At 39.0% G+C, this 26,219-nt stretch overlaps 1 protein-coding gene across 1 annotated transcript; it reads left to right on the top strand.

The window, feature by feature from the left end:
• Positions 1-3,365: 3,365 nt before the first annotated feature.
• On the top strand, positions 3,366-23,628 carry LOC107405662 (UDP-glycosyltransferase 76B1). The gene is made up of 2 exons (XM_016012744.4): positions 3,366-4,066; positions 22,548-23,628. The coding sequence occupies exons 1-2, from the start codon at positions 3,598-3,600 to the stop codon at positions 23,432-23,434; spliced, it is 1,356 nt and encodes a 451-aa protein (XP_015868230.2). The 5' UTR covers positions 3,366-3,597; the 3' UTR covers positions 23,435-23,628.
• The last annotated feature ends 2,591 nt before the right edge of the window (positions 23,629-26,219 follow it).

Raw genomic sequence — 26,219 nt, 5'->3', positions numbered from 1 at the left:
ATTTTTCTCGTAGCACAAAGTCCATCAAATAATATTCCACGGGCATAATTATCAAATTTGAAACCACCAATTTAAACAAATATTTTCCTTAAAATATTTAAACAAATTATGCCCAAAAAATAATATAAAAATCCAGACACAATTAATTAATGAAAATACCTTGCTCATGCGTAATAAATATAATTAAATCACAATAATAAAAATCATAAATTTCTTAATAACCCAAAATTCCGTTTCGTATCAATAAACATATATGTACTTATAAAATAATATTTTTCCACAATTATAATTAAATTTCCACCACATGAGCATAATTCCAGATATCAATTTAACACCAAATAAATATAACTAATTACTCCCAAAATATTTTTAAAGGTGGGTCACTCACCTGGAGCACGCAATTAACCTAAGATCCTCCATGGGATCAATTCCACGATGCACACGTGCTCCTAGAACAACGATTCACACACAGTTAAATAAATTAATATTTTATTCAGGTAAATAATATCCGGTATCCAGGGGTGTAACACAAACGTTAACCAAAATTGACAAATTATAAGTCTATGGAAAGCTTGTGAGATGAGGATCACATTACCGACCTCCATTGAGCTCAATTCAACCGACAGTGGCCGGGATTTGGCCGGAAAGCTTCGGTTGAGTTTAAACTTGAGGGATTTTTCAAACGGTGGGGATTTCGGGCAATCTAACCCCAGAAATGGACTCAGAGGGGTCGAAAATGGTGGGATAGAGGTATGGGTCGAGCTGGGTTGGCTGGAAATGGCGAGAATCTTCGGAAAAACTTAACCCGCCGCCGCCAACTGCACCGGCCCGATCTAGGCGCGTCCCGCGGTGTCTAGCCGGGAAACTTTGAGGTCGGGGTCGCGGGGAACCGGGCTTCACCGGTGGCCGGCGCGTTTGGCCGTCCGGTGGCCGGAAACGAAGAAACGGCGAGAATCCGAGAGGGAGAAAGGAAGGGAAAGGAAAAAGAAGAAGAAGAAGAAGAATGGGCCCAGTGGCCATTTTTTCCCACGTGGGGAAAAAGAAAAAAAAATAAAAGAAAAAAGAAAAGGAATACAAATAAAATAAAATAAAATAAAATAATTAAATAATATTAAAAAATAATATGGTATTAAGCATGGTTGACATGTGGCATCTCATCATGGTGACACATGGTCACATTTATTAAGTCACACGTGGCACATTGTTACACATTTAAAAATAATATTAAAATAATACAGTATTTTAAAAAAAACTCTACAGGTCCATAACTTTCGAACCACATGTCCAAATCGGACGTGCCGCTAGTCTATGGACTCGTATCGACGAGTACTTCACAACCATGCAACTCGGACACCCCTTTGACAGTTTGGACCTCAACTTGTTTTGCTCATAACTTTCAAACCATAGCTCCATTTTCGACGTGCTACTAGTCAACAAACTCGTGCCAACGTGTACTTTGTAACGATACCTCAGTCAACCTAGAATTCCATCCGAGTCAAAAAGTCAACTTTTGACTCATTTGGTCAACGGTCAACGGTCAAAGTCGGAAAATTTCCGTTGTACCTCGGGATGGAGTGTTACATCAAGACCTGAATTTAATGAGGTTAGTCTTTTTTAAGAGTTTACTATTAAGCAATTATTTTTTGCTGGATTCATAAGATGTTGGCAAATTCCATTTCCATAGCATGATTGCATCTCATGACATATATTTTATTGTATATTATTTTGCTATACTAGTTTATTGAAATTCTGTGTGGTTATCTGAAACCCTATTTACGGAGTATTCGTACTAACCCATTTTCACTTAACTGCTAATGTAGCAGTTGAGGTTTAGTGGTTTGTTGTTATTGGAAGCAGAGTACCAAATCGAGGTTTAGAGGTTAAGTTGGATTTATCTAGGTTACTATATTTGGAATCTTATGCATTGATTTAATTTCAGACTTACATGTTTATTTAAGAAATGTAAGAAATGTATTCTCTCTTATAAAATTTGCATTGAATATTTGGAGATTTGAGTTGTGTTGATGTTTTTGGTATTGTATTGATATTATGCTATGATTAAATTCTATTATTGAATACGGAAAATGATGATTTGATTAATAGTGTTTCTAAAATTTAAGTCTCTTTAACTTGGCATTATTTGGTTATTTTGCTTGATGACATTAGAGTAGCTAATATTATCATAGGTAGGATTTTGGGAAGATTGGGTTATGATATTTTCCTAAAACGATAGAGAAAAAAAGATACTACTTTTTTTTTTTTTTTCCAGTAATCCTGATATTTTCCTAAAAAGAGAGAGAAACTTTGGACAATTTCTCATGCACTCTATCATTTCACCATTATACAACACAATCCACACCATCCAAGCTTTTATTTTTTATTTTTTTAGTTATTCTTTAAGTCCAATGCCTATACGCTTGTCCATTTTTCAAACTTGAAGGTTTTACTATTAGGGATGACAATTTCCGCTCAATCCCTTATTTCCATGGGAACCATCCCCAATGGACTGGGAAATCTTTGGTTAAACAAAGAATTGGATTGTAGACGGTGCAAAAATTCATATTCAGGGTCAAAATAGAAGCGGGGATGTCAATTATATTTCTTATCTCATATTTGCCCTATATATTATATATTTGTATTTATATTTTATATTTTTTTTCTGTACTTAAATATAATTATATTAATAATATGAATATAATATTTTTTTGTTAAAAAATAAACTACTTTTTAATAATTCTTTGTCCTTTTCTATGGTGGGGAAATGGGTAATTCACATCCCACCTTGTTTCCCGGCTGGGGAATTCTCATCTTGTCGCGGTTAAAAAAAAAAAACACCACATGAGTTCGGGATGAGACTAATTTTAGAAGGCAAGGCGGTAGGGAACCGAATATATGTAAATAAGAAAGATGACAATTTTTGGAGATTGGTTTGAGAGAAGCCCAAACTTGAAGAGGAAGGGCCGGAGGTGATGTGTACTCGTCCCACTAACTTTTCATTCAAGGCGATATAAAGCCTGAGCTTGCCAATGTCCTCCATTTCAAAGGCTTCTAGAACCCATCATCCCTACCTCTCATTAAACTCTCCCAACTGTTCCAACTACCCACACTTCCCATTCCACTCCATGGAACTGGCAGGCCACTAATACCATGTCCTCATCGTTGGGTGGTATTTATGAGAGAAACCCAGTGGGTAGGTGATTGAAGTTATGTACTACTTATCGTTGGGTAGTATTTATGAGAGAGACCCAGTGTGTAGGTGATTGAAGTTATGTACTACTTATTGCTTGGGACAAATGCTGATGCAACTCTTGTCTTTTCAGCATTAATATGCAATATAAACCTAGTACAAATATTGCCAGGCAGTGTGTGTGTAGGGAAGGGAGCTTAGACCGAGTTTGGTTGCAAGTTGGACCAAAGTAAAACAAACAAAATGTCTTTTAAGCTTTCAAAATCCATAAGTAGCTAGTATTTAAACGCCACGCGATCTTCGTCATTCTACTAAATCCAGTGCCTGCGTACTCATCCATTTTTTGACTTGAAGGTTTTACCATATATATAGAACTAAGAGAATTGTTGGAGAGTTAGAGAAGCCAAAACATGGATAGGAAAGGCCGGAAATTGGTACTCTTTCCACTGCCCTGTCAAGGTCATATAAACCCCATGCTTCAGCTTGCCAATATTCTCTATTCCAAAGGCTTCTCCATCTCTATCATTCATACTTCTTTCAACTGTCCCAACCCTTCCAACTATCCACATTTCACTTTCCACTCGATCGGCGAAGGCTTATCCGAAAGTGAGGCCTCCATCCACGATGGTTTCGCTTTTCTTTCGCTGCTTAATACCAAATATGTCGATCCATTTAGGGAATGTTTGGGTAGGATGCTATGCGATGTTTCAGAGGAGCCTGTTGCTTGTTTGATTTCAGATGCTACTTTTTACTTCACTCAAGCAGTTGCTGAGAGTCTTAAGGTTCCAAGGATTGTGCTTAAGACTGAGAGTGCCTCGTCTTTTCTTGTTTTTGCTGCGTTGCCACTTCTGCGGGAAAGGGGTTACATCCCAATACAAGGTGTGTGCTTTCTTTTCTTATTTTTATTTCATAGCAAGGTATCAAAGATCAGCCATGGTGAATTAATCTTATCTTGGTTTTAGGGTCCACCGACTATTACTTGTTTGATTCAAAAAGATATTTGGAGATATCATAATCATGGTATAAGTTAAGTGGTTGGACTGTACAAAATATCATCGTGATTAAGAATTATTTTGCAATTGTGTTAAATTAGAAAAAAATTATACTTCTTTATTTTCGGTTGAAATAGAGAAAATTACACTTTAGTTACTCTTAACTTTTCTGATTTAGGGGTCTTGATTTTTTGACTTTTTATTTGCATCAGCTACCTCTAGTTCCAATTTGTCCAAATTTAATATGACAAATCCCATCAAAAAAGGATCACATGATACTCATATGAAATCCAAAATTGTTTATACATTTACTTATTTTTTCAATTCATTTCAGCAAAAATCATATTAAAATAATTTTAGATCCCATACCCTGTAGTTTCAAAAACCAGATCTGAACATTTCATTTACATATCAAGAACCGTCAACTTGTGTTAGTGCTAGTATAACATAAAAGTTAAACATGTATTAATTATAGCACTGTATTTCCAAGATCTGCATACAATTATAATTATATTAAATTAAATTATTAACCTTTTAAATGTTGTAATTGAATCAATATAAAAATTTTCAATATATAAAATAGATAACAAAAAATGACAGGAGTAGTATTTAATAGACACTTTTTCTTAACCTTTATCCCTCAGGTTTTCACCAAATAGGCATTTTAGATACTTTAAAACCCTAATCACTCAATATATGCACCATATATATTCATTGATGACTTATTTCCCAATTTATCTATATATATATATATATACAAAATAATAAATAATAATTATTTTGATAATAGTAATAATAAAAATATAATATAGTATATATTGTGAAGTCCCATATCGGTTGGAAAGGGAAACAAAGCATAGCTTATATGAGCGTGTGTATATTTTTCCCTTGTGAGGCCTTTCAAGGGAAACCAAACCATGAGGGCTGGAAACCAAACCATGAGGGCTGGGTCTAAAGCAGATAATATCGTAGTTGAGCCTGAGGCCCATGCCAGTGGGACTGGTAGGTAGGGGTTGTAAGAGGATTCTCCCTAATCACTGCGAGGCCTTTTAAAACCTTGAGGGCTGGGTTATAAGAGGATTCCCCCTGGTAGGTAGGGGTTGTAAGAGGGGCACCTTAGAGCCAGTAAGAGGATTCCCCAGGATTCCCCCTGGTAGGTAGGGGTTGTAAGAGGGGCACCTTAGAGCCAGTAAGAGGATTCCCCCTGGTAGGTAGGGGTTGTAAGAGTATTCCCCTTAACCACTGCGAGGCCTTTTAAAACCTTAAGGACTGGATTGTAAGAGGAGTCATATAATTATAGCTAGTCCATATAAAATATTTAATAATCTCCCACTTGGACTGCATAATCATTACAAATAACAATAAATTTACTTATTATAGAATCTCGCAAATCAAAATACTATTTCATCTAAGCATGTACCATGTCAATAGGGCACAACAATATACCAAATTAGATAGTAGAGATTCTATCAGTAAATCTCTTGCAAACTAGATATCATTTCAACTGAGCACTTTGAATGCCATAAATTCAGTTTAGATAATAGAAATTTACTTTACTACGTGCAATCCCCCAACAGATTATATCATTTCATTTAAGCATATTGCATATTGACAACGTACAATAATATACTCAAACTAGGTATTAGAGACTCGTCATGGTATTTACGGATCAACATACACATATAGATAGAAACTAAATCTCAAACAGGCTTGCTAGCATAAGGAGTAACAATATGTGAAATAAGCATCACATTATAATGATCCACATACATACACATAGGGCTCACAAAGTAATACTCAATCATATACTAACATAACAATGACATTATTGCAGATTACAAAACTTCCATTGAGTTATAGCAGTCTTAACTGCTCCACAATCCCATACAAGAATACATTCTCCTTAAGCAAGTTTATAGGCTGCCTCTATTAGTGAGTCTGCCAATATATTGTAACAGGCATGTACACAATAAAATGAAATTATTATCAAAATGGTATGGCTGCAAACAAAACAATATTATAGGCCATATAACAAAAGTGCATCCAAAAGCATCTATACAAGCTCACTAGCTATGAAAGCTTATCCTCTTTTGACAACTCTATAAAAATTAGCTCATATTGCATGCCACATATATACAAAATATGTAATTAAATGGGGCAGCCTTTATACCACGTTAGATATTTCACCTCCACAGCATGTGTCAGGACCCGTCCAAAGTTCCCCACCGGAACCCTAGACAAGCCCTGATCCCAGGGAAACCCTACCGGACCCTTCTGTGGAAGATCCGGCAGAACCTCCCCTAAGGGATGGACTTACCACAAAATTTCCTGCACTGAAAACACACTTCTATAATTGTTCCCTTATTCCTCCCACAGTACGACGAACTGGTTCCACAAATTTCAGCACTCCAAAATAAAAATACAGTAATCCAGTGCAATACAAATACATAAGTGTCCCATACAGTATACAGAGCTTTATGAAGTACTACAAAATACAGAATACAGCAAAAGTGAACGAAATATTACAACTGCAGTAAAAGAAGAACAAGGTACTGCGCGAACAAATACAGCGAGGAAGATCAAGTCCGCTCCGAGTGAACACCGACAACCTGGTACCTAGAGGAACGGAATTTAAGAGTGTGAGATGCTAATCATCTCAGTGAGCGACCCTACTACTCTACACTATCATACCACGGTAATAGGTATATAAATAATAATTATTTGGAAATAATATTTTCTCTCAAAACCCTTACAATTCTCTCAGTTGGAAAGGTTCCCCTTTTAAAACAATTTCACAAAACCCTTTATCCATATTCCCCGAAAACCAAGACATCAATTAAATACCAGAAGCGGTAACAATTATATTTTTAATTCCAATTCAGTTTCCAAACATTTTATTTTTAAAACACAGTTCTGAAAATCATTTGATGCACCCACTATATACCAGTGGCGCCAACAGTACCCAGCGTCCCAAGGTACCGCCAGACAGGAGGTTATAGAAAGAAACCGGCATACGGTCGCGTGGCGTCCCACTGCGCCGCTGCTAACCTGGTGTCCCGGCCAATGGGGGGTGGCCACCCTCTCCGATGGCATCCACAGGACACCCTCATAATATCACCTGCGCGCTACTCACACCCACCTGCGCGCTAATCATATCCGTGTGCACAATATCCATATCACATATACCATATCACATAATCAGAACACCAGTACGTGCACGGTGCATCTAAAAATCATAAAATCCACAATTTAAATTATAAAACAAATTTCACATTTTTCATAAACATAGCGGGCATAATCCATCCGCTTGAACCGGGAAATTCTCCACAATTTCCTTATAATTAATACCATAAATCCCATGATTTTCAAATCCACCAACTCCCAAATCCATCAATTCAAATATCCACATTTTTTCCAAGCATAAATAATTCTCAAAATCTCATAATCAAATCTCATAATATTTCATGGGCATATTTTATAAAAATTGAAATCACCAACATAACCAAATATTTTCCTTGAAATATTTGAAATTCAAATCGTGCCCAATTTACCATTAAAACCACACCAATTTCAAAATCCTCAAAACCATAAAATAATTCCACACGGCATAAATTTGTAGAATTCGCATTTTCTTAAATCCAATAAATTCATAAATAATTCTACAATAAATCCAATAAATATTTGGCACATAGAAATTAAATTCCAAATATTTAATTCACACATAATATATTCATCAATTAAATTCCCCAAAATTAATTTGAAGGTGGGTCACTCACCTTGTGCACGTATCTCAATCAAGATCCTCCGCAGGATCGACTCCGCTACTTGCACGTGCACCTAAAACATCCACAGTACCAAAACCACAAATATTAATATTTTATTCGGGTAATCCCCAAATGGGTACCCGAGGAGCGAACACCAAACGATAACTAAAATTTACGAATGATATACCGAATCGAAGCTCGAGTGATGCTAATCACAGATCCGGTCTTAATTTCCGATGATCGTACCCGACGGGGTCGGAATTTTATCGGGAAGCTTTTCGGGTTTCGGCTCCGCAATTCTCCCAAACCGTCGCGAATTGGTGGAAACGGAAGTCGGATTTGGGTTCAGGAGGTCGAACACTGCGGACTGGAGCTGGCCGGAATTTTCAGGGTACTCGCCGGAACAGTACTTTCCGGCGGCCGCCACGTCACCGGCAACCGTCGCCGGAACAGTAATTTCCGACGGTGGCCGTTTGCTGTGAAATTTTGCAGATTTGTAGATCGTGAGGAGAGCAATCCAACGGGACCGACGGTGAGCAAAACGGAGGTCGGACGGCGGAGAAATCACCGTTTGAAGATTTTCGACCCCTCGCCGGAAAACGCTCCGATCCCGGCGCGTCGGTGGTCCGATGGCCGTGATTTTTGGTGGGTAGGCCGGACTTGAGGAGAGGATCAAGGCTGTCAGGCGCGTGTACTGTTTATCAGCCGGAATAGTGCCGATTCGCGGTGGCCGGCGGTGGAGGGGAAAAATCGCCGCCAAACTTCGGACGTCCGATCCGGGCGCGTCCGGCGGCCGTTCGCCGTGAAATTTGGAGGTTTTGCCGGAAATGAGGTGGGCAATCTGGCTGGCCGGCGCGTGTACAGTAACTAGGCCGGAAAAACGTGAAAATGGCCGGCGGCCGGCGGGTCCTCTTTCTCTCTTTCTCTCTCCTCTCTCTCTTTCTCTCTCTTCTCTCTCTTTCTCTCTCTTCCCCGAGAGTTTTTCAAAATTAAAACCCTGTGTGACACTGTTCATGCCACGTGGACCACTCAGAAGCTGACACGTGGCATTTCACTGTTCACGACCCAAAAACATTAAAATAATACGGTATCCGGTAAACTTCAAACGTCCATAACTTTTTAACCGGATGTCCGATTTAAGCGTGCCGCTAGTCTATGAACTCGTATCGACGAGTACTTTACAACCATACAAGAGTCAACTCACAATTACATCACAAGAAAAAGTCAACTCCCGGCACCTTTTAGACAGTTTACACTTCAACTTGTTTTGCCCATAACTTTCAAACCGTAGCTCCGTTTTCGACGTGCTACTAGTCTACGAACTCAGGGCGTCATGCACTTCGCCACGGTACCCTGGTCAACTCGAAATTCCCACCGAGTCAAAAAGTCAACTTTGACCCCTTCGGTCAACGGTCAACGGTCAACCTCGGTCAACGTGCACGGATTCCGGTGCGATTCGGGACGGGGTGTTACAGCCTTCCCCCCTTACAAAAATTTCGTCCTCGAAATTTCCGCACGTCACTGGAACAGATACGGGTACTGCTCACGCATCTGTGCTTCGGGTTCCCACGTTGCTTCCTCGACCAAGTGGTTCCGCCATAAGACCTTAACTAGAGGAATAGTCTTGTTGCGTAGCGTGCGTTCCTCGCGATCCAAAATCTGTACTGGCTGCTCCACATACGAAAGATCTTCCCTTATCTCTATATCCGGACTCTCGAGTACGTGCGAAGGGTCTGCAATATACTTCCGTAGCATCGACACATGAAACACGTTGTGTACTCGAGCTAGCTCTTCCGGTAACGCCAACCTATACGCCACCGGGCCAATCCTCTCCGTAACCTCGTAAGGCCCAATATAACGAGGACCCAACTTACCTCGTCGTCCAAAACGTACTACTCCTTTCCATGGAGATAGTTTTAGGAATACCCAATCTCCTACCTCGAATTCCAAATCCTTTCTACGCACATCGGCGTAACTCTTCTGTCTATCTTGGGCAACCTTCAATCGATCCCTAATGATCTTCACCTTGTCCAAGGTCATCCTTAAATACTCAGATCCGACCGCATTAGTTGTTGCAAGGAGCCTCTCTTCTCCTACCTCACTCCAACACAAAGGTGTCCGACACTGCCTCCCATATAAAGCTTCATACGGGGACATTCCAGTACTCGCTTGATAACTGTTGTTGTAGACAAACTCTATCAGTGGCAGTTGTTCATCCCAGCTACCGCTAAATTGCATAATGCAAGACCTTAGCATGTCTTCTAATGTCTGGATTGTGCGCTCTGCTTGTCCATCAGATTGTGGGTGAAAAGCGGTGCTGTAGTTAAGTCTTGCTCCTAGTGCATCAGCCAACTTCCGCCATAGTCGTGAAGTAAAGCGCGGATCTCGATCGGAGACGATGGCTAACGGTACTCCATGAAGACTTACAATGCGTTGCACGAACAACTGGGCTAACTTCTCGGGCGAAAAACGTTCTCGTACCGGTAGGAAGTGTGCCGACTTGGTGAGACGATCAATGATTACCCAAATGCCGTCGTACCTTCTAGGTGTGGAAGGAAGCTTGAATACGAAGTCCATGTTGAGTTCTTCCCACTTCCACACGGGAATCGGTAAAGGTTGGAGTAGTCCCGAAGGCTTCTGTCTTTCTGCTTTCACTTGTTGACAAATCAAACACTTTGATACAAAGTCTGCCACTTCTCTCTTCATACCAATCCACCAATAATACTTAACAAGCGTCCGATACATCTTGGTACTCCCAGGATGCATCGCATACATCGAGCTATGCGCCTCCTCCAAAATCTCCTTCTTGAGTCCTGGGATATCCGGAACGCAAAGTCGTCCTTTATACACGAGGGCTCCATCCCTCCTTATGGAAAATTCCGGATCAAGACCTTCTTGTACCTTGCCCTTAATTGTCCTCAACTTAGGATCTTCCATTTGGGTCTCTACTATACGATCCACCAACACCGGTCGTACCTGGAAGCTAGCCATGAGAACTCCTGAAGGATGCATATGCATTAACACCCCCATCTTCTTCAACTCCACCATGAGAGGTAGTTGGATGACTTGGATGTGAGCAAGGGATCCAGTAGCCTTCCTACTCAAAGCATCTGCCACTACATTCGCCTTACCCGGGTGATAGTCAATCACACAGTCATAATCCTTTAACAACTCCATCCATCGCCTTTGCCTCATATTTAACTCCTTCTGAGTGAAAATATACTTGAGGCTCTTGTGGTCGGTATAGATTTGGCACGTGGCCCCATACAAGTAGTGCCTCCACTTCTTTAGAGCAAAGACTACCGCCGCCAATTCTAAGTCGTGCGTAGGGTAATTCTGTTCGTGCTGCTTCAATTTCCGAGATGCATACGCTACCACCCTTTGATTCTGCATTAGCACGCAACCCAACCCTTGATGGGATGCATCACAATAAACTTCAAAACCTTCATTCCCATCAGGTAAAGTTAAAACAGGTGCGGATGTCAACTTTTGCTTCAACTCCTGAAAACTCTGTTCACACCTGTCCGTCCAACTAAATTCAACATTCTTTCGGGTCAATCTATGAAGCGGCCCGGCAATCCTTGAAAACCCTTCAATAAAACGACGGTAGTAACCCGCTAATCCAAGAAAACTTCGTACCTCCCTCACAGTGGTAGGGCGCTCCCAACTCAACACTGCCTTTACCTTATCAGGGTCCACATAGATACCTTCTGCCGACACGATATGTCCGAGAAAACCCACTTGATTCAACCAGAATTCACACTTGTCGAATTTAGCATATAGCTGATGCTGCCTTAGAGTTTGGAGCACTTTCTTCAAATGCCTCACGTGCTCTTCTTGGCTCCTTGAATAGATCAGAATGTCATCGATAAATACAATGACAAAATGATCCAAGTACGGACGAAACACCCTATTCATCAAGTCCATGAAAGCTGCTGGGGCATTGGTGAGTCCGAACGACATCACTAGGAATTCATAATGTCCGTACCTCGTCCTAAAGGCAGTCTTAGGAATGTCCGACTCTCGGATCCTTAACTGATGGTATCCCGACCTCAAGTCGATCTTGGAGAACACCTTGGCACCTTGGAGTTGGTCGAATAGATCATCTATCCTTGGCAACGGATAGCGATTAGGAATGGTGACCTTATTAAGTTGTCGGTAGTCTATACACAGCCTTAGACTACCATCCTTTTTCTTTACAAACAAAACTGGGGCTCCCCACGGCGATATACTTGGTCTAATAAACCCCTTATCTACCAAATCTTGCAACTGGACCTTTAGCTCCCTTAACTCCGCTGGAGCCATCCGATACGGTGGTAGAGAAATAGGCACGGTGCCTGGAATCAATTCAATGGGAAAGTCAACTTCCCTTTCCGGAGGCAATCCTGGTAACTCCTTAGGAAACACGTCCGGGAAATCCCTCACAACGGGCATGTCTTCCAACCTGACCCCACTTACTCGGGTATCTATCACATGAGCCAAATACCCCTGGCAACCTTTATTCAGTAGCTTCTTGGCGGTAAAGGTAGATATCAACCTCGGTAAGGGCCTTCCAACTCCTCCACGGAATACTACTTCTGGCAACCCTGGCCTCCTGAATGTAACTTCCTTGCTGAAACAGTCTACAGATGCATGGTTCCTTGCCAACCAATCCATGCCCAAAATTACATCAAGTCCGGACAGATCCAACAGGATCAAGTCCGCCTCCATCACTTGATCTTCGATGCAGAAGAAACATTCCTTGATTAACTGGCTAGGCCACAAGGATTCTCCTGCAGGAGTGGCTATCTCTACTAGACATTCTAAAGAAGTAGGGGTCATACCGACCCGAGTGACGAATTCCTTGGAGATAAATGAATGTGTTGCTCCCGGGTCTATAAGTACTAATGCATCATTACCAAGTATATTCAACGTACCTGCCACGACGTCCGGTGTAGCTAGGGCCTCCTGCTGCGTCATCGCAAACACTCGACCCTGCCCTGTCTGCTGGGGCCTCCGTCCTCTACCCCTGCTCGGTCCAACAGGCTGTGGGACTGATCCCGATGAACCTCCTACTGCATAACTCCCTCGGGAACTCTGACCCCGCGATCCACTGGCCTGATGTGATGGTGGGCTCACCCCTAACACTCCCGCCTCTCCATAAGGGCAATTTCTCTTAATATGTCCCGCCTGTCCACACTGAAAGCACACACCCTCAAACTGGCAAATCCCATGGTGTGCTCTATTGCAACGTCTGCAGAATGGCTTAGGGCTAAACCCAGAGTGCTGATATGAGCTCGTGCCGCCGCTGATGGAATGGCGCGCTGGTTGGGGCATACGATAGCCGCCTCTCCTCTGAAATCTGCCTCGAGGGCTGAACCCACCACTGTCTGAGCCTGAACTATGACTCTTCTTAGATGCCCCCTGTCGAGGTACCCCGCTATACGAACCTTCGAACGGTCTGCGCCTCGAGGGTCTGTGTATCTCCGCCTGTCTCTCTAGCTCGAGCGCTGCATCCCTGGCGGACTGATAGGTGGGGTGTACTGACCCAGAAAGGGTGTAGCCGATGCTCTCGTTCAACCCGTCTATGAACCTCACCTTCTTCGCGTGATCGTCGGGAATCAAGTGCATGCAGAACTCTGACAGCTCCCGGAACCTCCTCTCGTACTCTGTCACCGTCATGTTTCCCTGGCGCAGTCCCTCGAACTCTCTCCTTCTCGCCTCACGGTAGGCAGGAGGACAGAACTCAGTAGAGAAGGCAATCTTGAACTGGTCCCACGTATGCCTTCTGCGGGTCTTCTCCATTTGCCACCACTTCCGGGCGTCTCCCTCTAACATGAACCCAGAAATCCTCACCATATCCTCATCGGGGCACTGCATCCCCTCTTCCAAGATTTTCTCCATGCTGGATAGCCACTTCAAGGCTGCAGCTGGACCTTGGCTTCCGTCGAACTCCACGGCTCCTAAACGTCGAGCCTGATCCACGGATCGGTTACTAGAGCTTGAACCTCCTAAGGCTCTAGTTAGCTGAGAGACCAGATCTCTAAGGCTTGATCGACTCCCGGAACTCTCAGCCGAGCGTTCCCGAGTTCTACGTGTGTCCCGCCGACTCATCGTAGTCGATTACTGAAGAAACAAACAAGAGTTTAGAAACAGGGACACTTAAGCACGATTACAAAAGGAAGGAATTTACGGATGGGCTGTACAGCAATGCACAGTCCCTAAGGATTACAAGAACCTATGCTCTGATACCAACTGTCAGGACCCGTCCAAAGTTCCCCACCGGAACCCTAGACAAGCCCTGATCCCAGGGAAACCCTACCGGACCCTTCTGTGGAAGATCCGGCAGAACCTCCCCTAAGGGATGGACTTACCACAAAATTTCCTGCACTGAAAACACACTTCTATAATTGTTCCCTTATTCCTCCCACAGTACGACGAACTGGTTCCACAAATTTCAGCACTCCAAAATAAAAATACAGTAATCCAGTGCAATACAAATACATAAGTGTCCCATACAGTATACAGAGCTTTATGAAGTACTACAAAATACAGAATACAGCAAAAGTGAACGAAATATTACAACTGCAGTAAAAGAAGAACAAGGTACTGCGCGAACAAATACAGCGAGGAAGATCAAGTCCGCTCCGAGTGAACACCGACAACCTGGTACCTAGAGGAACGGAATTTAAGAGTGTGAGATGCTAATCATCTCAGTGAGCGACCCTACTACTCTACACTATCATACCACGGTAATAGGTATATAAATAATAATTATTTGGAAATAATATTTTCTCTCAAAACCCTTACAATTCTCTCAGTTGGAAAGGTTCCCCTTTTAAAACAATTTCACAAAACCCTTTATCCATATTCCCCGAAAACCAAGACATCAATTAAATACCAGAAGCGGTAACAATTATATTTTTAATTCCAATTCAGTTTCCAAACATTTTATTTTTAAAACACAGTTCTGAAAATCATTTGATGCACCCACTATATACCAGTGGCGCCAACAGTACCCAGCGTCCCAAGGTACCGCCAGACAGGAGGTTATAGAAAGAAACCGGCATACGGTCGCGTGGCGTCCCACTGCGCCGCTGCTAACCTGGTGTCCCGGCCAATGGGGGGTGGCCACCCTCTCCGATGGCATCCACAGGACACCCTCATAATATCACCTGCGCGCTACTCACACCCACCTGCGCGCTAATCATATCCGTGTGCACAATATCCATATCACATATACCATATCACATAATCAGAACACCAGTACGTGCACGGTGCATCTAAAAATCATAAAATCCACAATTTAAATTATAAAACAAATTTCACATTTTTCATAAACATAGCGGGCATAATCCATCCGCTTGAACCGGGAAATTCTCCACAATTTCCTTATAATTAATACCATAAATCCCATGATTTTCAAATCCACCAACTCCCAAATCCATCAATTCAAATATCCACATTTTTTCCAAGCATAAATAATTCTCAAAATCTCATAATCAAATCTCATAATATTTCATGGGCATATTTTATAAAAATTGAAATCACCAACATAACCAAATATTTTCCTTGAAATATTTGAAATTCAAATCGTGCCCAATTTACCATTAAAACCACACCAATTTCAAAATCCTCAAAACCATAAAATAATTCCACACGGCATAAATTTGTAGAATTCGCATTTTCTTAAATCCAATAAATTCATAAATAATTCTACAATAAATCCAATAAATATTTGGCACATAGAAATTAAATTCCAAATATTTAATTCACACATAATATATTCATCAATTAAATTCCCCAAAATTAATTTGAAGGTGGGTCACTCACCTTGTGCACGTATCTCAATCAAGATCCTCCGCAGGATCGACTCCGCTACTTGCACGTGCACCTAAAACATCCACAGTACCAAAACCACAAATATTAATATTTTATTCGGGTAATCCCCAAATGGGTACCCGAGGAGCGAACACCAAACGATAACTAAAATTTACGAATGATATACCGAATCGAAGCTCGAGTGATGCTAATCACAGATCCGGTCTTAATTTCCGATGATCGTACCCGACGGGGTCGGAATTTTATCGGGAAGCTTTTCGGGTTTCGGCTCCGCAATTCTCCCAAACCGTCGCGAATTGGTGGAAACGGAAGTCGGATTTGGGTTCAGGAGGTCGAACACTGCGGACTGGAGCTGGCCGGAATTTTCAGGGTACTCGCCGGAACAGTACTTTCCGGCGGCCGCCACGTCACCGGCAACCGTCGCCGGAACAGTAATTTCCGACGGTGGCCGTTTGCTGTGAAATTTTGCAGATTTGTAGATCGTGAGGAGAGCAATCCAACGGGACCGACGGTGAGCAAAACGGAGGTCGGACGGCGGAGAAATCACCGTTTGAAGATTTTCGACCCCTCGCCGGAAAACGCTCCGATCCCGGCGCGTCGGTGGTCCGATGGCCGTGATTTTTGGTGGGTAGGCCGGACTTGAGGAGAGGATCAAGGCTGTCAGGCGCGTGTACTGTTTATCAGCCGGAATAGTGCCGATTCGCGGTGGCCGGCGGTGGAGGGGAAAAATCGCCGCCAAACTTCGGACGTCCGATCCGGGCGCGTCCGGCGGCCGTTCGCCGTGAAATTTGGAGGTTTTGCCGGAAATGAGGTGGGCAATCTGGCTGGCCGGCGCGTGTACAGTAACTAGGCCGGAAAAACGTGAAAATGGCCGGCGGCCGGCGGGTCCTCTTTCTCTCTTTCTCTCTCCTCTCTCTCTTTCTCTCTCTTCTCTCTCTTTCTCTCTCTTCCCCGAGAGTTTTTCAAAATTAAAACCCTGTGTGACACTGTTCATGCCACGTGGACCACTCAGAAGCTGACACGTGGCATTTCACTGTTCACGACCCAAAAACATTAAAATAATACGGTATCCGGTAAACTTCAAACGTCCATAACTTTTTAACCGGATGTCCGATTTAAGCGTGCCGCTAGTCTATGAACTCGTATCGACGAGTACTTTACAACCATACAAGAGTCAACTCACAATTACATCACAAGAAAAAGTCAACTCCCGGCACCTTTTAGACAGTTTACACTTCAACTTGTTTTGCCCATAACTTTCAAACCGTAGCTCCGTTTTCGACGTGCTACTAGTCTACGAACTCAGGGCGTCATGCACTTCGCCACGGTACCCTGGTCAACTCGAAATTCCCACCGAGTCAAAAAGTCAACTTTGACCCCTTCGGTCAACGGTCAACGGTCAACCTCGGTCAACGTGCACGGATTCCGGTGCGATTCGGGACGGGGTGTTACAGCATGTATGTGAACTGAATACAATGAATTTACCACCATATGGTCACATACTTTCCACTTTGGTCTATTGACCAAAAGTACTAGCCAACAGGCAGAAAATATATCCAAGGGGCACCATTTCATATCAATAATATAATTGTTTTTTTGGGTAAATTATATCAATAATATAGCCATTTATATGATATGTAAGGGCAATTAATAATTATTTTTTCTCATTCAACTGGTGTTGTTATTCGAGACAATCGAGGGAATGTAATGAATGATTTAGCTAAGCCATTTCCTCTTCTATATTCGCCTTTGGTCATGGAATATTATTTGGCATTAAAGAAGCTATTTCTTTCTGTATTGATATTGGCTTCTTTGGTGTGGAGTTTTGGCTACTGACTCTATAGAAATCATATGGTTCATTTATGACACAGGTGATTATATAGGGGATGGTTGTTTTGCTGTGACAGATATTAGAAGTCCGCTAAGTCATTACTCTGGTTTTCTATGTGTGTTTACTCCTAGGACTGCTAATATGGCAGCTTATCTATCAGCTAAGCATTCTCTATCATTATCTATTCATGAATCTTGGTCGGAATTGGAACAACGTTGTCAGGTTCCATTCTCCAACAAGTTGCTTTTATTTCTGATTTTTAGTAATGCATTTTTTGATGATCTTTCCGCGCGCCCCGCCCCCCCCCCCACACACACAAAAAAAAAAAAAAACAAAAGAAAAGAAAAAGATAAAAATTTAAGAATTTAATTGTCTATAATTTATTAACTAAAATTTTAATTCAGAACAAAATTAGAAAAGTGAAAATTTAACGAAAATAGTGAACAAAAATTAATAAAATAAAACTTCTACTAAAGGTAAGAAATTTATATATGTTGATGTTAAATAATACCATTTTTAGTACGGACATTGGATTGGATTAACAGGACATACATTCTTTTAGTAATACAATGTGCACTTGTGCTTTCATATATTCTTAAGAGTGTGGTCTATATAATGTGAATGATATTGGTCTGTCTAATTTGGACGATATTTGTTTAAGTGTTTAAAGATATTTCTAACCTTTTATCCATAGATATTTTTGAAATATAAAACAGTTATTGAAAACTTTTTGAAAAGGGTTTTGAGGGTTTTGTTATATAATACGATGCTTTGTAAAATTTTCTATATTTGCCATTGATATGGTGCCTCAATTTGTAGCAACCTTTTGGTCGGTTGGACCTTTTCCAAAGTTTCAGCCAAGTTATCTTTTGAAGTTTTAAGCCTACATACTTATACATGTCTAGTGTGAGTTTGTAAGCGATGTGGGATTCTGCAAATTCATTCTCAATCTTCCTTTACTTCCTTGCCTTGTTGCCAATTTATTGGTATTTCACTTCATCAAGCTCATTGAGAACCTAAGCTTGTCTGTTGAAACAGGTAGCTTAGTCAGCATGTAAGTTGGGTTCTCTGCATAACAATCTTCTTTAAACTAGCTCCACCATGTTCAATTATATCTCTGATGAAGTGAAGCCTTATCCTAATATGTTTTAATCTTTTTGGAAAATCTTAATTTTTAAACACAAAGATTGCAATTTGGTTATCACAATTTACAATAACTTGATGTTGATCAATATATACCAAGCTTATTGACAGTTTCCTGTAGCCATATAGTTTCTTTGACTGCATGGTGGAATATACTCACACCTCTGAGCTTGAAAGTATAACTGCTAATATTGCGATATTTTAGTTTTCTAGTTAATAGCATTTCCCTAAACTGTAAAAATATAGCATTCTGAAGAATTTCCTTATCTCTATCACTACCACAATTAGAAACCACATAACCTAAAAGACATTTACAGTTGTATTTACTTAGTTTATGCATGAAGCCCCACACATTTAGAACCCTACACTTGTATATAAGGATTCATTTCAGTGCTTCCCACTTAATTTCACTAGGATTTCTTATGTGTTTGTCCATTACACTTTGTCTATGGTCATTGTACAAACAATCAAATACATTACAAAGCCTATTGTATTTCATATAGAACTTTTGCCACAATTTCAATAATTTGTGGCTTTTTAGGATATGGAGCTGCTGACAATTTGAAATTAGGTTCTAAAGGTGTAGACATTGTTTTAGTATTACTTATTGTGAATTTTTCAAGAACCTTTTCAACATGCTTATCTTGTGAAACGACTACTTCACCAATATCCTTCATTTCAAATTCAATTCTCTTCAAACTCTTCAACCTTTCAATTTCATGTTTAAACTTATAAGCTATAAACATAGACTTAGAAATATATATATAAATACTCTTCATTTGATAATTTCATGTAATAAACACAACTATCATACTTGTTTATATTTAGAACCAATAATCATGGAAGTACCAAATTTCTTCTATCATTGCCTTTATGACTGACTTAAAACATAAAGAGATTTCATGAGCAAACAAACCTGTTTATTCTTCATTTAATTTTCAAAACATGGATGAAGCTGTTTTAAAATCAAGTTACTATAATTCGACATCCTTCTGAGCCAAAGCGATGACAAAATTCAAATTAGACCCTTAGCCACGGGTCTTGCCTCAAACCAAATAGACTCAACACCTAAAATTCCATTTTTCTTCATGAATGGGTATTTGCAACTAACTACTCTAGCTCCCTCTAGTTGTTCAATAGCTTTCTAGTTTGATTCTTGTTCAAATTCATTCTTTGCATGCAACTTTCCATTTCCCTAAATCTTTTGAATTCAAAACTTCTTGATGGATCTTTGGCTCTTCTAAAACAATATCATTCGTTAATTTAAATGCATAGGCAATAATATTTGCAAATCCAAATTTTGTAGGTTCTTTAATTTTTCTTCGAACCCTATGCCTAGTCAAATTATACTAGTCATCTAGATTTTGACCTTTATCTATGGCCTTTCATGATTTACTGCATCTAAAATCAGCTCCGTTTCATCAAATACAAGCCGTTCAACTTGATTTTGAAGTACTTATTCTCCACTGGAGAATCGGGTAACTCCACTTCAAGATCATAAGTATCATTACTTGTTGCAACATCTTTAGAAATATGCTTCTCATTTGCAAATCCAGAAATTTCAGATTTTTTGAAAAATTGCATCTCTATTGATTACACATTTCCTTGTCAATGCACGAGTTCTAAAGTTTAAAACCATGAATACTATATGGATAACCTAAGAAAATGTACTTCATTGATTTAGATTATAATTTACTATCAATGATATGTACAAAATACATTGAAAAAATTTTCAAACCAGTTGCAGCAAATGACACTTGTTAATCAAATAAACTGTTATATGAACAACCTAAACTCAAAACTGAATAGGAAGTTGAGCATTGGATAAGATGCGTCTAATATATCTCTCTGCCTAAAATGGTCGTATTCGTTCTCTTCCGAAGACCATTTTGTTGACATGTTAGTCTCATTATCCTATGACTCATAATGGCATATCTCATTGAAATAAAGATTAAATTCCTCATTTCAATATTGGAGGCTTTTAACCCTTCTTCTAGTTTTCGTCTCTGTTAGAATCTTCTACTCCTTAAGCTTCTAGAATACCTCATCCTTGGTTTTAAGCATATAAACCCACATCCTTCTTGAATGATCATAAATAAAAGTCATGAAACATCTGCATCCTCCCATAGACTGTGTTCTTGATGATCCTCATAAGTTAGAGTAAATATAATCCAAAGTCTCTTTGATTCTATGAACTTCAATATAGATTTCCAAATTTTCATGCTTATTATAAATTCAATGATCACTAAAATCGAAATTTTAAGCTTTATCACCACCTAACAACTCTTGTTTGATGAGTTTATTTGGTTTTTTCTCAATAACATGACCAAGCCTCGTATGCCATAGAATAATTTTGTAAGAATTTTAGTAACAAAAGCTGAAGTTTCACTTGAAACTGCGGTACCTATTACAAGTAAACCATTACCTTGGAAGCTTTCATGACCACCAGAGGAACCTTTAAAACACTATAAGATGTACTACTTACAGCTTTATATTTGTAACCATTATCATCTAATATGTTTAAGGAAACTAAATTCCTGTTTATTTTAGGAATATGCCTCATATTAGTCAATGTTCGGATGATACCATCATATGCTCTTTTAATTTCATACAAATTCTATCAACCCTAAAAACTGCAGTGTTTCCAATTAGAGCTTTTCCACCTTCTAGCTCCTTTAAAGACTCAAAATAATCTCTATTAGGACTCATATGGAGGGAACAACCCGAGTTTAGGTCCAAGCATAACAATCATAGTTATTTGTTATGTAAAGCACATTTGCACTATTATAACACACAAAAAATAAATAAATAAATAAAAAATAAAAATCCTCCATTTCTATCATCTGATTCTTTCTGCTTTTTCTTCCCAACTCTATCAAGACATACCTTTCTAATTTGTCCTTCCTTCTTGCACTAATAACATTGATTTAGATTTGTCTATACTTTGACCATTTCTCTTATCAGGATCAGTCCCGTTTCAAGATTTGCGTCCAACAGTCAATCCCGTACCTTCATTGTTAGTTTTGTCACTTGTCGTCCTATCAACACCCTTAGTTGTTATAATAGCTAATACTTCCTTTAGTTCTAAAATCTGCCCACCATTTTTCAAAGCATATACAAAAGGTTTCGTCTCCATAACTCTCTACAAAAAATAATAAAAATAAATAAAATTGCCTAACCTCACTCTAGCTCGTATCACACGTTAAAAACTTCACATATATAGAATGTAATTAAATAGGGCAGTCTAATTACGCCATGTTAGCTATTCCACCTCGGGAAGAAATCTTTGGTTCTGGATTTTCCTTCCCACCTGAGAAATATTTATGTCTTGGAGTCAGCAAATAATAGCTAATTTTGCTCTAGCACTAAATAAAATAAATTCAGTGTCATGTCATGCATCATAGTAGCTAAACAAAGTTTGAATTTTAGGTCATGACGGAGGCATGCATAGATTTTGATTTTGAATTTAATTTTTATTTATTATTATTATTATTATTATTATTTGCCTAAAATAAGGGTACCTCTGGCTTTTTATTTATAGGTAGCTCAAGAGATTTTATTTTTACCTGTTATAAGGGACTGTTTTATTGCCTTCTTTTCATTGCCAATCTTTTTGTTCCAAACTTCCAATGAAATTCATCATAAGTTTGTCAAAGGAATTATTCATATCCCAAATATGGATAATATCCGTGTTTTATTTATTTATTTTAACATTATTACTAGGCCAATAATTTCTGCATAATAAGCATAATCATAATTTGAGCACTAAATTAAAGTTGTAACTTTCCCTTCCTTTTCTTTACTTGAAGATTCTCGTCTGGAAGAGCCAGTGGTCGAATTTCCACATCTCAAAGTCAAGGACCTTCCACTGGTTGTCACCTCAACACCAGAAGTATTTTATCAAGTTATAGACTCCGTAGTAAGTGAGACCAAAGCCTCCTCAGGACTCATTTGGAACACTTTCGAAGAGCTCGAACATTCTGAACTGACCAGAATGCGCAATGAATTTCCCATTCCTATTTTCCCAATTGGCCCATTTCACAACGCCTCCTTTTCTAATTCTTCTTCAAGCAGTTTGACACCAGAAGATAAGAGCTGCATTTCCTGGCTAAATACTCAGCCTCATAAATCTGTAATCTATGTGAGTTTCGGAAGCATTGCAGATCTAAATGAAGCAGAGTTTTTAGAGGTAGCTTGGGGACTAGCCAATAGCAACCAACCCTTTTTGTGGGTGGTTCGACCCGGATTGGTCAATGGGTCGGAGTGGCTTGAATCATTACCAAATGGGTTCCTAGAGAATTTGAATGGAAGAGGTAACATCGTGAAATGGGCTCCTCAACAGGAAGTTCTGGCTCATCCTGCTGTTGGAGCATTTTGGACCCATAATGGTTGGAATTCAACAATGGAGAGTATTAGGGAGGGCGTGCCAATGATTTGTATGCCTCGTTTCGGTGACCAATTGGTGAATGCAAGATATGTGAGCCAGGTCTGGAAGGTGGGATTGCAGTTAGAAAAAGGGTTGAAAAGAGGCTACATAGAGAAAACCATTGAAAAACTAATGGTGGAGAAAGAAGGGGAAGAAATAAGATTCAGAATCTCAAAGTTGAAGGAGAAGGCTAATCTTTGCTTGAAACAAGATGCTTCTTCATATAAATCCTTGGAAAGCTTAGTTAGCCACATTTCATCCTTAGGATAATTTACTTTTCTAACTCAGCGTTCATGAATCTTCTGGTTTGATGTGTTTCCTAATGTAGTTTGTTCATTTCGTGTGCCAAGTGGACCAGTATGTGGAGTTTCATAATAATTTGTTGATTTACATTGTTTCTATATGTTGAACAAGGAGCATCAGAAATTAAACATAATATGAATGTAATTTTCCTCTTTTCGTCAGATTATTTTGTTGGATCTAACTTAAAGTTCTATCAAATCGAACTTTTTTTTCGCTTGTTAATGAATTGGAACACGTTCAGACAAAACCAAGTTCATTAACAAATACAAGTTGACATGTTTTATATCCAGCTTGATAACATAAATTTGATAGTTAGAAATTTGGCTCCCTTGTGATGTGCCTTTTGAATTAATGGTTTTGCATCATGGAAATTTAAAATTTTAACATAATGCTATAAATATCAAAATGTTCAACAAATTTATATATCAAAATGTTAAAATATTATTAGTTAACATATCCATATAATAACTTAACCCTTAAATGGATAAGTAAATAAAAAAAAAAAAATCAATTAAATGTTACCATATTATTTGCCGCATTATTTAGTAAGTAAATTTGATAAACAATTTGTAACTTTAGTATTATTAAAAATTTAATTTGGACAATCTTCTATCTAATTCATGCGCTGTTGAACATGAAAAAATTGGCTTCTATAACAGTGATTATATTATCCATTAGCAGTCACGGCAAGTCTAATTAAAGGGTGGGAGGCGCTCTAATTAAATTTCATTTTTTATTAGAATTGATAAGTGATTTGGATCTATAAACAGAGAGAATTTAAAAGATATTAAATTATTTATCATGTAAAATATAATACATATATATATATATACAGCCGGATTCCTATTAGGTCAACTTTATAGTTTTATCATTAGGATTTGTTTTTCAACCTTTATAAAGTTGATTTTCACCTAGTAGAATTTTAATCTATCACTAAATTCATATTAAATCATTTATTTATTTTTAAATCCAAATAGTTGATGCAATCTGTGGACTTATAATAGAAATTCTTACGAAACAAAATTATCACATCTACTAATTCTGAGTTTGACTTTCTATATATAGATGATAAATTTCTTGAGAGGGATATCTCATTAAATTTGATTATAGACATATAAATATACAATATGTTACTCAAACATTGCTACTTATTCGATGCCTTTTCGAGTCGCTTACAAGCAAAGACATGAGTTCTATCTTCTGACTAAACTAGCAAACACTAAACTAGCAAACACCCAACTCTGTACTTTATGTGAGTTTTGGGAGCTTAGCAACAATTAATGAAGATGAATTCTTTGATATACATGATCTAGCCAGTAGCAACCAACCTTTATGATATGTGTTCCTTGTATTGATGATTAGATGGTGAACGTAATATATGTTAGCCATGTTTAGAAAGTTGGTTTTTGCTTGGAGTAAAGGCTAGAAAGAAGGAAGATAGAAAGACAAAAATTAGGAGAGTAATGGTAGAGACTGAGGGGCAAGGAATGAGGGAAAGAATCATGTATTATAAAGAGAAGTTAATGATTGTAGAAGACAAGTTGGCTCTTCATGCATGTATTTGGAGAGTTTGGCTACATATATTTCATAACTCTAGCATGCCAATAACTTCATAAATCTTTCGTTTACTGTTATAGCTTTTTCTCTTTTGGTTTAGATAGATAGTTGTGTTGTGCTAATAAATGTTGGATGGTCCTATTAGCTAGTCATAATCTTGTTAAATTTTGAACTTTGGTTTTGCAATTTTACAATTCTATTATTAATACAATCAAAATCACCAATATTATTGAAATTAAAATTAAGTGGTACAATAACCACAGAAATGGTATATGCTTTGCAAATTGCCAAACTTATCGATCACTAATAACTACCCAGTCTACCACTGTCTATCAATCTTATATACTTAACTAGGCAATCCAAATTACAGTAGGATGATCCACCTTCATTCACACTTTGTCTTGCCAATCTACTCATCTCATCTGTTGCTTTGGCAAACTCCTCCTTTCTTTCCACCATCAAATCATTCAACATTTTCTCCACAACTTTTCAATCACAAGCGTCTTTCATGTACATGCCAATCTTCCATACCTTACTCACAAATTTACTGTTCACCTGTTGATCAGCAAAGTAAGGCCAGCATAGCATAAGCATCCTAGCAACTATACTCTAGAGTTTAATTCCATCCACTGTGTGTCAAAAGCCTACCCATAGCCAGGTGGGCAAGGAAGAGGAGGTGCCAAACCTACTATGAACCTTCTTTCCTTTGATCTTCTAAGAGTTCGGGTGGGATTTGGGGTTCTTTGCCATTTCTGGCAACCAAATCCAATCGAGCAGCCCATAAAAACCTTGTGTTGCTATTCACCAAACCATACAAAAACTCAATAAGCTGATTTATTGTCATGATCGTAATGCCACCAAAACTGATGTGAATTACTGATTTTGGAGGATGAGCATCGAGCCATGCCATGTAGCCTCTGTCTACTGTTGGAAAAAAATAATAATAATTGAATATATATATATGTTAACATATACACATATATATGCATTATACATACAACAACCAATTAGCATAATAAATAAATCAAATCTCCACATATATATACATATATAAAAATGTAAAAATTTGGAAAAGCTTCCAAATTTGGGCCTAAAGGAGGAATCTCCAAAAAGGCTAAGTTTCAAGGCAGGTGCTTTAACTGTGACAAGATGGGTCACACAGAATATAGATTGCCAAAGAGAAAGAGAAAAAAGG

This window comes from Ziziphus jujuba, chromosome 3 (assembly GCF_031755915.1).
Source record: "Ziziphus jujuba cultivar Dongzao chromosome 3, ASM3175591v1".
Taxonomy (NCBI): Eukaryota; Viridiplantae; Streptophyta; class Magnoliopsida; order Rosales; family Rhamnaceae; genus Ziziphus; species Ziziphus jujuba.
This window is presented reverse-complemented; position numbering and strand designations above follow the sequence as displayed.

Excerpts from the sequence above, each read along its gene's own strand:
- LOC107405662 (XM_016012744.4), top strand. The coding sequence starts at position 3,598 with ATGGATAGGAAAGGCCGGAAATTGGTACTCTTTCCACTGCCCTGTCAA. Across the intron at positions 4,067-22,547 it reads GGGTTACATCCCAATACAAG|ATTCTCGTCTGGAAGAGCCA; the intron begins GTGTGTGCTTTC and ends CTTTACTTGAAG.